Raw genomic sequence first — 13,478 nt, forward strand, 5'->3', positions numbered from 1 at the left:
CGGAATGACGATAAATGTCACTCCCAATCGACTCCGGTGCCTTTATGAGACCCGGGAAACCCTGAAGAGCGTTGGCAAATCGTTACAAATCGCCTTCTTCCGCGTCCGAGTTCCGAATCGAAAGTATTCGATCTCTTCGGTGAGCAAATACATATTTTTAATATTTTACTGCCGTCAGCAGCGTGCGTGGCCATCGTGACCTAGGAGGCAGAAACCGGCATGTTGTGTCTCATCCCCCCTCCCCCCACCCTGCTGCTTTCTCTTCACCTTCCCTCACCATGTGTCCAGGGCATGCACGCGATTCGTTATCCCATTAGTGGCAATATAAATGGAATAAAAATGGAAACCGAAAGGACAAATCGACGTCGGTCGACGGCGGCACGTACTACGGATATTTATTGATTTATCTGCATCTGCTGGCGGATCTGCGGCGTTTTGCGTGAAGGATCTGCTCACTGCCCGCACGATCGGCCTCCGGAGGGGCTTATTTTCCGAATGAAAAATCGAAATCGGCCCGGGCTTTAATCAGGTCGCCGCTTGGTTTGTGGGCTTTTTTGGAAGTCGGTGGCGGCAGTTTGAAGGTGATCGCGGGATCACATCTCCCGCAGTCGCCAACAAGGACCCGCAGCCGGGCAGCTGCTGCCTTTACCTTTGCCTAATTGAGATTGATCGGTCGGGAATCGAACAAACGCAAGGTGAACAGCTGGTGGGAGTGTGCGTATGTCACGGATTCGTCGAGGAGTTCGGGGAACCCTCTTTCCAGTCTAAAATTGGCGAAGTGGACCGCGAATTCAGGCAGCCAACGGTAGTAGTGCTCCACCCCCCTGGTCGGGTCAACTCTCCGGGCAACGAAGTCATCAGTGCAGCCTCGGTAGGTTCATGTCACCGTTAATGCGTAGATTATTTCCCTTTGTTCTCGAAACCGCGAGCTCATTTTGGGGAAGGGAAAACTGTGCGGACGTGTCTCGGGGTAGGGTGTTTAGCTTCCCCACCGAGAGGGGAAGTCCAATCCGACGCATTACCGTTTGACACGCCGAGTTCGAGTTGCCGAGTGTGGGAAACCACGCACAAAGCGTGGAGCTGTCGTGACTGACGGCAATTAAACCGATTTTTTTACCTTCAACTGGTGGACAACAGTGTTTTCAGACACTAAATGACACTTCTTTTTCTGACTCCCTAAAAACAAATCGCGTTAAGACTTCGTTGTCTGCAAAAACATATTGTCGCTAACGCGTGAATGACGATTCACGAAAATTCAGAAGACAAATATTGAAAACTACCAAACAAGAAACTGATGGGTTACGTTCAAGCAAACGGCGTTCCTAGAATGGATAATTGCACACAATAACTATTTGCTGCTGACTTTGCAATCATATGCTAAGCAAACTACCCAAATTAATTTCCAAATACTTGAATAAGGCACTTACAACCTGCTCCAAATATTGCAAAAGTTTGAAATTGAAGCACAATTTTAGTCAAACAAGCACCGTATTTTATACAAAATGCTCAGCTCAGAATAACAGCTTACAGTTAGACAACAATAACAACACCATAGGTAAGTACCTTTACCTGCAAACACATTTCGATTAATTAAGTGTGTAGTGCCGAAACAACTTGAAAGTCTTGTAGTGCTTCATCTGCAGAAACTCAAAGCACAGTTTTAAAAATAAGAAATTTCTATAAACAAAACTTGTGACGCAAACATTGAACTTCGCAGTACCCGCCTTGTAAAGTGTTCAAAACCAAGTTTACTCTAAAGGTATTCCCTTGGTTTCGTTTTGTCGGGAATGTTACATTTAACGCCGTAAATAGCAAGCATCAGGCTAAATTCCAGATAACTACTGCTAATTAAAGAATCTTTACACAAGTTTGAGTGCTAAGTTATCAAATAAGTTAGTTTTTACGGATTGGTAAGGTGAGTTAGGGAAACATTTCTTTAACTTTGCTTGTTTTACCTTAATCAGAGTGGGTTTTTTTTCCAACTGTTGGTTGGATCATAGTTTTATTTCATTTACTGACTAACTGGCAATCTTGGGTCGATAAACAAACTTCATGCAAGTGAATTTAAATCGTATAAAACGACGTGATTTATTTCATTTAACGATCATTTTATACGGATTCATACTGTTGACTCCTTTTAATGCTGTCTGTGGAACAAGTTATCAAACAATTTTAATTACTATAACATATTTTTTTAAATAGACTATGTTGAGTGAAATCCTGGTTGCAAAACTCAAATTGTTTGTTTATTTGGCGTTTAGCTATATTAAGTTAGGTTTCACATGAGTGAAAAGAGCGCTTGACAGTTGCTGTTAAGTGAAAGTTGCAATCATTTGAAAGTGCTTTTTCGTTTAAATTATCAATTCTAAAACGAGAGATAAGTTTCTTGCAGCTATAAAGAGTCACAATATAACTGCAACCTTTCTCGTAGGAGGTATGTGCAGGATCAAAAATGTTGCTATGAGGTTTAGACAAACCTGATCTCATCCCGACATGGAGTTATTTACAGAGGATAAAATTATCAGACTCACGATAGATGCTAACCAAGTGGGCAATCCTTCTGCTTCTGGGGGGGGGGGGGAGGTTCGTTTTCAGTGTACGCACCTCAGGATGGGAACTCACCGGGAGGTATCTCGCAAGGGAAGGGAAAATTCCCGGTCGGTGGATTTCGCTGCGTTGACCAATCGTGGGGTCGGTCGAGATCTCACAAGATGGAGAGTGAGTGCCCGGTCCGAACTGGACGACCAATCGCAGTTAGGACGCGCGCAGCTTCCCCCGCATGCCGGCGTCGAGTCCCTTTTCGGGTGCGAATTCGGTGAGAGAATCGGTCCACCCGAGAGCATAAACATCTCGCACTTTCATCTTCACCAAAGCGCCGCTGCAGTCGGAGATGCCTGTTGCTCTCTGCGCGGTTCTCTCTCTCTCTCTCTTGTATTTGTCGTTTGCATTTTCCTCCCTTTTCTTGTTCTCTCGTACGAAGCGAAATGCTTCATTCTTTCACTCTTTCTCGCCTTCACCCTCGTATGCGCGAATCTCAGCTGGGGGAACGTGCATTGGTGAGATGCTGGCTGTTGTGATTTGTGTGTTTTTCCTTTCCGTGGCGCGCGTGAGAGTTTTTTCTCACCCCAGCGCGATTCGGCGTGTCGGTTTTGACGAGAGAGCCGTCACCCGTCGTGAAACGGGCCGCCGCGCATATACGGCACACAACGGTCTCGGAATCGAGCTGCTGCAGCGGCGAGTCCCTAGTCAGTGTAATCTGTGCACCGCGACTGGTTGGATCGCTCGACCTTTTTGCGCTCGGTGACGACAACGCAAACGCTTTTCCAGCTCCTCTGAAGTTGTGCGATATCTCGAGAGACATTTCGTCCCCGCGGTTCGTCGTGACGGGGGTGGATCAAAGTGTTGTAGAGGGAGAGGGAGAAAGTGTGTGTGCTTGTGGGGGGCAGAAGGGCAGATTAAAAGTTCTGCCATCCTCCTCCTCCTCCTCCTAGTCCTGCTTCTCGCCTAGAGCCTGAAAGAAAATTCCGTAGGTATATTCTAGGCGATGGTTTGTGGCTCTGAGTGGGGTTTTGTGTACCGCCGTTAGGGTCGTGCCTTGGCGTTTCCGGCTCGACATCATCTACAATCAAACCAAACCGAAGCCTAGTGACGCTCAATCAACAAGCGAACACGTCGCTGTCAAAATTTGAACTCCCAGAAAAGCCGTCACCCCCAAAAAAGGGGGCAAAGGATGAGACCATCCGTGAAGTTCCTGTGAATTTGTCTCGTGCCCGCCGTGTGTGTGCTTACGCTAGTATGTGCTCTTCCTTTCCGTGACGAGCGGAACATCCCCCCCCCCTCACCAACAACGAGGCCCCGACGTTAGCTCTTGATTTATCCTTGCGGCCTACGAAAGGACTCCATCTTTTTCCTAACTCGGCGTGGGTGGCGGTAGACACACCGATCTCTTCAGCGTCGAACCTCGGTGGCGCGCACTTTGTTTGTCTTTCATTATCCCGACAAGCCTACCCCCCCGAGGGGGGGCGCACTCTCCCCCGGTCCTACTATTGGGCGGTTTGTTTTGTTTTCCAGTTTTCCGAGCCGAGAGACGAGGCTACTTGAAAAGAGTTGTGCGTGCGTTTAGTTTTTATGTTGGTTGGTTGGATGTCGCCACCAACATCAACAACAATCGCGACGTGCGTTGCTTTGCTCCTAGGTTCTTCGCTAGGAGACTCGACTCTTCAGGATCCCCTCCAGAGGGTTTAAGATATCGTGTCCGTCAATTCCGTTTTTCGCCCTTAGGATTTCGCAGCTCAGGTCGCAGGTAGGGTTGTGTGTGTGTGTACGTGCGTGTGGTGTGAGTGAAGCGTGAGCCCATGGGACGCGGCGGGAGTGAGTCGGTGAAGATGAGGCTCACCGGCTGGTGGCTGGCGGTGGTAGGATTGGTGGTGCTGGTGGGCTCGGGTGGGCAGGCGGCCCACCGGCCCCAGTATCTGCGCAGCTTCCCGGTGCACTCGGTGAACGATCCGTGCTACGACGAGGACCGCCCGCGCCGCTGCATGCCGGACTTTGTGAACGCGGCGTTCGGCGTGCCGATCGAGGCGTCCTCCACCTGTGGGCGCGACAGTCCGGCGCGCTTCTGCGACATGCGGGAGTCGAGCGAGGCGGACCGGGTCCGGAGCGGGACCCTGGAGTCGTCCTGCGAGATCTGCGACGCGGCCGATCCGACCAAGCGCTACCCGGCGGCCGCCCTCACCGACGTGCACAACTCGAACAACGTCACCTGCTGGCGGTCGGAGCCGCGCGCGGGCACCGTTGAGGCGGGCCCGGACAACGTCACGCTCACCCTGTCGCTGGGCAAGAAGTTCGAGCTTACGTACGTCAGCCTGATGTTCTGCCCGCACGCCATCCGCCCCGACTCGATGGCGATCTACAAGAGCGCCGACTACGGCAAGAACTGGCTGCCGTTCCAGTTCTACAGCTCCCAGTGCCGCAAGCTGTACGGGCGGCCGACGCGCGCCACCATCTCCGCCAGCAACGAGCAGGAGGCGCGCTGCGTCGACCACAACCGCTACAGCGTCGACGGCGTGCAGGGGTCCCGCATCGCCTTCAGCACGCTCGAGGGTCGCCCGTCCGCGTCCGATTTCGACAACTCGGTCATCCTGCAGGACTGGGTGACGGCCACCGACATCCGCGTCATCTTCCACCGCCTCCAGCCCGCCACCGGCGGTGGTGGCGGCGGAGGCGGGGGCTCCTCCTCCACCGGCAAGTCGCAGCAATCAACCGAGCTGACGGCCGGCGGCAAGTTCGGCGGCGTGCCCAAGAAGGCGGCCGACTTCCTGCCCGCCTACCCGAAGGCGGGCGGGGATGGCGGGCACGGTGACGGTGTGTCCGGGTCGGGTGTGTTCACCTACGCGCTGTCGGACTTTGCCGTCGGCGGGCGCTGCAAGTGCAACGGGCACGCGTCCCGCTGCGTCAAGGGCGCCGACGGGAAGCTGGAGTGCGACTGCAAGCACAACACGGCCGGGCGGGACTGCGAGCGCTGCAAGCCGTTCTTCTTCGACCGGCCCTGGGGCCGCGGCACCATGCGGGACGCGAACGAATGCAAAGGTAGGTGGCCGAGCCGAGCGTTCAGCAACTCTTAAACCCATTTTCAAGCTCAGAACTCTCTAACATAGTCAACACTCATCCTATCCACAAATGTACAAACCTGTTCAAACTCCACTCCAAGGATGATTGGACAATTGGAAGACATCCACTCCTTGTCGTCAACCTGTGTATCAAACTACCTCAACGTTTTAGCTAAATGTTTGACTCGCAATCACTGGGGAGGCTTACTCCTAAGCAATATCTTTGTCTCTACTAAGTTCTTTTAAACGATTTCCATTCGGGATGGTAACCAACGTTTTCAAATGTACGGCAACATCTAGCGGGACGTATTAGATAAGAACATGGTTGTTCTTTTTCAAAAGCGCACACACTGCGATACATTAGTTTAGCCGCACCAAAGTTTTGTGTCTCTCCGTGCTATAAAAGTTATACGATTTCTTCAAAAATTGTTGTAGTTCGAATCAAAAACTTATAACAGCAAAGGGTTGCATTCGTTTAGCCGCACATCAGGTCTTTTTCAGTAAAATCCAAGCGTTTGCAAATTATAGTTGATTTAGTACCTGGTAGCTCCTCCTTTGTTCTTGATGACTTCAAACATTCTGTCGGGAATCGAAGCAACCAGCCTCTTGATAGTTTCCCGGTCGATTTGTTCTCAGAACTCCTTGACCAGCATGTCTTCAAATCTTTCATGGTGTTGAATTGGCGTCGACGTCAGTATGCCCCAAAAGGTTCTCGATAGGGTTGCAATCTGGACTACATGCTGGGCATTGAAAAACGGTGATTTCTTTCGCCTCAAACCGTCCCTTGATCCTCCAAAAACTGAATCAACAGCCATCTGCCAAGAGGTTGCAGTACGTAGTCGAGTTCATTTTTGTAGAGTTCCAGTAGATGGGTAATTTGGAATCATAGGAAAATCCACCAAAGACCATTAGAGTTCGTCCTCCAAAATTTCTCTTGGATCGAGCCACTCCTCTATTGCTTAAATCGTGCCAATAATAATTGTATGTGTCTGGTCTGCATATTACCTGGCGTCATTGGTCAGTTTATAACATACGATCAGCTCAGAACCATCAGCTTAACCGTTCTTTAGAACTAAGACTAAACCCCTTATGAGGCTCAGTGTTTGGTCAGATTTCGAGGGTTTTCCACACGAAGCGCAAAAATGTAAAATAGTCACAACAATGAACGCGTAACACTCACATTGAGATGTATCGTTTCCGTTTGTCGCTCCGTTTTGTCGTAGAAACTTCAATATATTCAAAAAGTCCCAAAAATTATTTTCACAGATAGATGCGTTAGGTAACGTGTCTAGTTTTCGTATTTGGCTTTTATTACAACACTCATGTTGAAAATGTACTTAAAAAGAGCTCGACGCGCTGGAAAACACAGCCGCAACTTATTTCTGTCTCTAGGTTATCTTCTCCAGATTATCTTCTATACTTTGAATAGTGTCGTAAATGACTTGTTGGTTAATTCTGGTGGTTCTTTGGAAGTTCTGGCTGTGTTTGTATACAACATTCTTCATCGAACAACCTGCTTGGCCCTCCTCTTTAACATGTTTCGCCTTTTAAAACTAAATACAAGTCAGGTTGCTCCAGCTTGAACGTGGTTATGATAGATTTCCACTGGAATACGATGGCTTCAGGCAACCTTTGAAATTTCGTATTGAAATAAAGAAGCAGAACACCCCCGAGGAAAACACATTATTCGGTACAAAAGATGATAGTGTTGGAACTTATAGAAATCATGTTGTATTCATTCCAGTGAAAAGACACTCAGTGAAAAAGTAAGCTCAATGAGGAAACATTGAAATAAAAAAGTTGTTAGATTTAACAAACACACATAATAAGCTGGTTGGACATCTGATATCGACACGTTAAAAATTCGTTCGAACTGTTAAGAAATAGAGAAGAAGATGTAACTGTGTTTGTTGTGGAAATGTATGATTTCGAACATCAAATTCTGTCATTAAGAAAATAACCTACGGAGAAATTAATTACGAAATCGTATACGGAGCAATAAAATATGCAACCAACGAATCCTATTTCGAACGCATTTCATTCGAGGGGATGTTGGAGCTACTACTCGACTTCATTTTCCCCTCAACTCGTTTCCCTTCAGCTGGCTACTCAGTGCCGGTCTCGCAGGACTCCACTCTGTCTGGCGAGGTTTGTTTTTCTTTTGCTAGGATGCACTTCCCAATACCGACGGACCTGTTTCGTGGAAAAAAAAAGGTTAGAAGCTCGGATTTGTCTCTTCGTTCTACTGTTTTCCCTGCTTCTGTTGACTGTGGTTTAGAAAACTGTGAAAAAAGCATTCGGTATTTATGTGCGTTTGGGAAATTTTCTTGCAGTTTCATTTCGCTTTTCTCTTCAGAGGGGGTTTCTTATCGATTTGATCGATCGTTATTTTTCTCACATCAAACATAAACAGTCGATGTGCTTTGTTTTCTTTTTTTTTACTTTTGGAAATGAAACGCTTGGATGTTGTGTTAGTGCTCGGTTTGCTTCATGCTTTGCTTTCCCACCTCGGCTACGCTCGGCAAAAAGGACGCCTTGTTCCAGACACTTTGGGTGGGTGGCTGATGATACAACAATGGTGCCTTTTCGCTGCTGAAATTTATGTTTCCTGAAACGTAACACGCTCGGCCCCCTGGCAGCTGCCTGCTTTACAGCGATCCCGAGCCCGTTCGCCATTCCTAGCGGACGAAATTCGAGTTGCTACTAAAAAAAAAGCACATGTGTGACCCGGGGAAGAAAGTGGCCGCCTTTTTTTAGCAACAGCGGTGGCATTATCTTTAGCTGTCCTTTCTACCACTGTGCAATCAAATATCAATTCGAGCCCGAGAGCTCGAGAGAACGACTTTTCGCCGCCGGCTGTGACGCAACGTCAACATATATGGTACCACGGGGTCCCGAAGGGCTCGGGTCGACCACCCCGGCGGTGCGGTGGTGGTGAACCTTTTTCATTTCCCATTTCCCTTTCCGTGCCGACCCCCGGAATCCTTTTTCCTTTTTTTTCGACCCCTCCGAGGGTCAAGTCGAGCGGATTCGGGAGAGATCGCCGACTCCGGGACGTGCCCGACGCCAACCCGGCTGGCAAAGGATTCTGGCAGCCTTCCAGCGTCGTCCTTTATTTTCTTTCTACAACCTTCAACCCATTTCGTTCGTTCCCTTTTGCCCGAAAAAGGTCGGGGATCGTGGCCATCGCCAAAAACCTTTCTCTCGATCGATTCTCCGATGTCAAACATTCGATCGGCTGCAAAACGCGAAGGCAATATCGGGAGGAAGGGAAAAGAAAACAAGCTGCATGGAGTTTGAGCCAGCAACAAGCGGGAAAACGTGGTTTGGTGTTCTTCTTTTCCGGCTCCGGCTTTTCCGTACGGAATGAAGGGACGTAGGCCGGGACGTAGGGATTCGGGGCTGCCACGTGTGCCTTATATTATTTCCCTCCCTTAAGTGTTCGGAAAAAACCGGCAGGAGGGGGGGAAAAAGGGGACCGGAAATGCGTTGCTCTTTTTGCACCGAACTAACTGAACCGACCAAAACCGGACTCAAGTGCTCGAAATTAAAGAAGAAAAATAGATAAAAATGTCCTAGACACACTATATTAACTTATCAAGCGACTTTTAACATGTTTGCGAGTTAATGTTGTGTCATATTTCCTTCGCTTTTGTACAAATTTTCTTGTTACAAAGACTAATAAAGTGAGATAAAAACTGCAATCGACATGATTGTCCTTTGACTGAGGTAAAAAGTGCATCCGGAAACCTTTTGGTAACTTCCTTTTTGAGTTTAAACCATTTGCGAGTGCTTTTCCTTTTCATCATCTCCTCTTTGCTTGTTTGTTCCGGAAAAAAAACCCCGGGGGTTAAAATATAGAAAAGATAATCCGCAAGGTCATTTCCAAAAATTTCCCCCTTGGCATCGCGGAAAAGTGCAGTGTTCCAAACGTTTGCAAGAGAGAGGTTTGCAACAAACAGGAGCAAATAAATGGCAAAAAAGAAAAACATGAGAGGAAAAAAAGCCACTCGAACTTGAACCCTTTTGAAAACCAACACACACACACATGAAAGGCGAAGAAGGGAAAAAGAACGCAAGGGGAAAAAAGAATCGATATCACAAATCGGTCGAGCGAAAGGGGAAATCGGGGACGGGTGAGGGTAGGGGGAAGAGGAAACGCATATAATGCACGTCCTCGTGGAGTGGCCTTAAATTTGAACCAATTAAACGAAATCGACAGGGCCGGAGAGGATGGTCGAGACCTCGTTTGATTTAAGTAGGCTGATAGGAGTGCTGCCCAGCTGCGGGTATCATGCTGGAAGTTGTTGAAAGTGGCCTGGACAATTGAGATTGACAGATTGGGTGTGTTTGGAAGAGGGAGGGCATCAAACCAGCGGGACGAGGAGATGCACCAGGATCTCTCGTTTCTTCTAGCGAGGCCTGCGGCACTCTGCTTGGGCGCGTGGCATCGAAGGTCGAGGCCGACGTCTGTGTGAACCTTGTTTGGTGTATGACTCGCGGTACGCGGGGAAACCGTGACGGAAAAGGTTGGTACCGGAACTCAGGGGGATTCGTCGGGAAATGATTGCATCTTTCCCCCTGATGACAAATCTCACCGCTGCACTTCAAACGAGTTCGCGAAATCAATCCATATCGCCGTCAGGCAACCTAAAGATGACGTACTGGTTTGGGCGGTGACGAATACTTCTTCTATAGAGCAATATCTAACGGCATTACGCCAGCCGGGGGATATTTACCTTTCCTTGTGTGGTTCCAACACGCGCCAACATGCCAAACAAACCAGAGATAAGATAACCGGGAAGGTTTTAGGCCCGAAGATGCATGACGCGGAAGCGAACCCCTGCACCCTAGGCTAGGCGTGATTGTTTAGATTTGGCTTAAGGTCATTGCTATCTAATAAAGCACACCCGAAGAGTGGTTAGAAGGCGTTGAAAGAAAGCTTGTCTAGCCTCTTCCTGTAACGACTTCATCTGGAGATATCGTACGAGGTGAAAGTAGACGTTTGTGGAGTTCCACAGAATTAAGTTAAATCGCAAGAACCCAAACAAAATATACAGTGACACAGATTATACATCTTTAGCGCTTGAGGACAAGATTGATCTTTTAAATGACAGGCTTATTAAGCCTTCACAGAACATATCCGCATATCTTTGTCGATGTCTCTTTTGATATATGACTCTAACACAAAATGTCCTAGAATAAAAACTGAGACTGGAAAGATCCAAACTCTTGAAAGAAGTCTTGAATAATTCGATTCACCAAAAGGGTCCTACAATATAGCGATACCCCAAGGAACCACATGAGTTTGGTGACCTGCGGTGCCTGCCAGCAATTGATATCTTGTACAACTTTAAATCCATTTTAAAATCTCGAAATGGACCATGCTGTTGACACACTCGGTTGGGGAGAACGAGCCCGAACCACAAGGGAGGTCCGAAGTCTTGATCCGGCGGTGTGACCCAAAGTGTGTCACACAAACCCATGCCTATAAACAGCGGGGCCGTGCACCGCACGCCGTTGACCTTTAAGAGGTGGAGCTTTCCAAGCTTAGCTCCAAGCTACCGATCGGGGAGGAGGTGCCTCGTTGCTTCTGGAACAAACTCGGCTAATTGAACGCGTTCCGGGAGGGCGCCTTTCGGGTAAGTGATGGCGTGTCATCGGGATTTGCGCGGGCCACCGCTTAAAATATGGTTAAAATCTATTCGGTTGACATTCAGATAAAAAACGCACCACGCCTGACGGCGTTGGGTGTGTGTGTGTGTGTTGGGAACGGTTGCCATTTAAAAAACTAAAGAAATAAAAATAAGGTAAGCCTTTGTCGTGTAGAGAGTCGCACCGGGGCCCGCAATCCGGCCGGTAGCGCTGGAGCAACACCCCACCCGGCCAGGTACCGAGGGGTTGATCTAATTGGACCATCTCCCGCCGTTAGGCAAACAGACTTTGGCGGCGGACAGCGGTGTCCGCTCCCTTCACTCGCCTGTCGAGGCGGGTTGGTTCTGGATGGGAAGAAATTTGGAAAATGTAGCTCCCGGATACGCGCAGGGCGACCTCCGGCGATGCGGAGACTGACGCTTGACGAGCCTCTCGGAGGGCCTCCGGCTCTCACTCTGCCCCGGAGACGTCTCTGACAGTAGCAGCGGGCCCGTCACCGTGTCACACGGTAGGGCCACGCGGGTCTTAAAAACCCCACGATCGCCAGAGGGCTACCGCTTCGGAGATATCGCTCGGCGATAATCTCGGACTCCCGATCTCTCGCCCGCTGGGTCTCCCGCTGCCAGCGGAGCGGGTTTGAGATGCCACGACCGGATCTGCGTGCTCGTGTGTGACGTAAAGCGTACAAATGTCAGAAAAAAAACAAAACAAAATCCCAAGGCGCGAGCGGAAACCTAAAGCTAAAAGTAACCCACCATCCAGAACCTGTAACCGTTGCCGTTCGCTCGGGTTTCTTCTCCACCCGGGGTTCGAGGTTTCGCTTATCTCGATCACGATGACACACGATACTCTCCCCGGATCGATCGAGAGGCAGCCCAATTCCAAGCTCCAAGCCTCGCCGAATCGAGGTTCCCCGCCGATAGATAACGGCAGCGGGGCCTTAACGATCGCCTAAACGTGGCAGAAAATCGATCGACGGCCCCCAAAACGATCGCTCGCTCTTGTTCATTTGGTTCTTCGATTTTTCATTAGCCCCCCCCCCCCCCCCTACCGAGGGTGTCTTTCTGGACACCGAACCAAAACCAAAGTGGAACATAAACGGAGTTAAAAATCTACACACTTAAAGGAGATCTCCGATGAGGCGAACGTTCCCACAATGGGGTTATTTTGTGTGCAGATTTGTACACGCCGAAATCGTTTCGATTCGTGTCTCGTGTTCCGCAGGACTGCGCCAGTCTTCCACAGCCGGTTACAATTTTATTAGAGTCCAACGCACTGGCCCCGTGCGGCCTATCTTTACCTCCTGTGGTGTTTCCCGGTGTGTGTTTGGGTCACCGAAGGGGTCAATCAGAATTCCGAACCGCCTTAGTTCACGAACGCCACCGGGTTACGTACCCTACCTTGCCTTAGTTCCTTCAGGAGTTGTTTGGAGGCAGGAGCAAATTGGGATCTTGGGCACAAAAAAAAAGCGTCAACTCCTTCGGATGCCGTCGCCTAATTAATTTGATTTAGCGGCGCGAACACATTTTAGAAGACGGGAAGAAGTGGGCGCAGAAAGACCGGCTAAGGTATCGGTCGACAAAAGCCTTTGCGGCCGCACCCTCTCCTCATCCTGAAGCGTCCACGATGACGTCCTGCGATGTCCGGCGAATTTCTTTTCGGCGTTGCGTTGGATTAATTTCTTTTTCGGTGTATTTTTCTTTTGAAATCCCCAGAGATGACATGCGGGAAAAGGCAAGGCAACTCCCGTCGCCACCACGGGCTGTTAATTGGAGCCCATTCAGGTGAAGCCTGCCTGGGGATATGATGCCGCGTGCGAAGGACTCACGGGTCGGATCGGCGTTTCCCATTTTAGACCGGGTTTAATTTGCATCGATCCATTCGCGAATAGGTTGGGATGAGAGACCAAAAAAAAAAACCAAAATGGCGCTGTCGTTAGCTTTCAGACTATGGCGAATGGTGTCCCATAAAGGTTGCTCTAATCTGCGCTCGTTTATCTGGGGTAGCTAACCAGCTAGGAAAAGGTGGATCTATCAATTTAATGTGATCCGTACGGGACCGATAAACAAACCGGCATCTCTTATTCTCACCAATCGGGACTTGGGACTTGAGGATGTCTTGCGAGTCACTGCCCGACTCCACGATCCAGCATATACATTTCAGATTGACGTGCGGTTCGTTGAGCTGGAAAATATGTTCGTTCTTTCACACGGA

General features: G+C 49.2%; 1 protein-coding gene across 1 annotated transcript in view; it reads left to right on the plus strand.

Moving 5' to 3' along the window:
* Positions 1–4,385: 4,385 nt before the first annotated feature.
* Positions 4,386–13,478, plus strand: part of LOC131291134 (netrin-B-like) — a 64,979-nt gene continuing 55,886 nt past the window's right edge. Inside the window, exon 1 of the mRNA XM_058320325.1 lies at positions 4,386–5,589. Within this exon, the coding sequence (XP_058176308.1) occupies positions 4,386–5,589 (1,204 nt within the window). The remainder of the gene's footprint in view (positions 5,590–13,478) is intronic.

The sequence above is a fragment of the Anopheles ziemanni genome, chromosome X, assembly GCF_943734765.1.
Source record: "Anopheles ziemanni chromosome X, idAnoZiCoDA_A2_x.2, whole genome shotgun sequence".
Taxonomy (NCBI): domain Eukaryota; kingdom Metazoa; phylum Arthropoda; class Insecta; order Diptera; family Culicidae; genus Anopheles; species Anopheles ziemanni.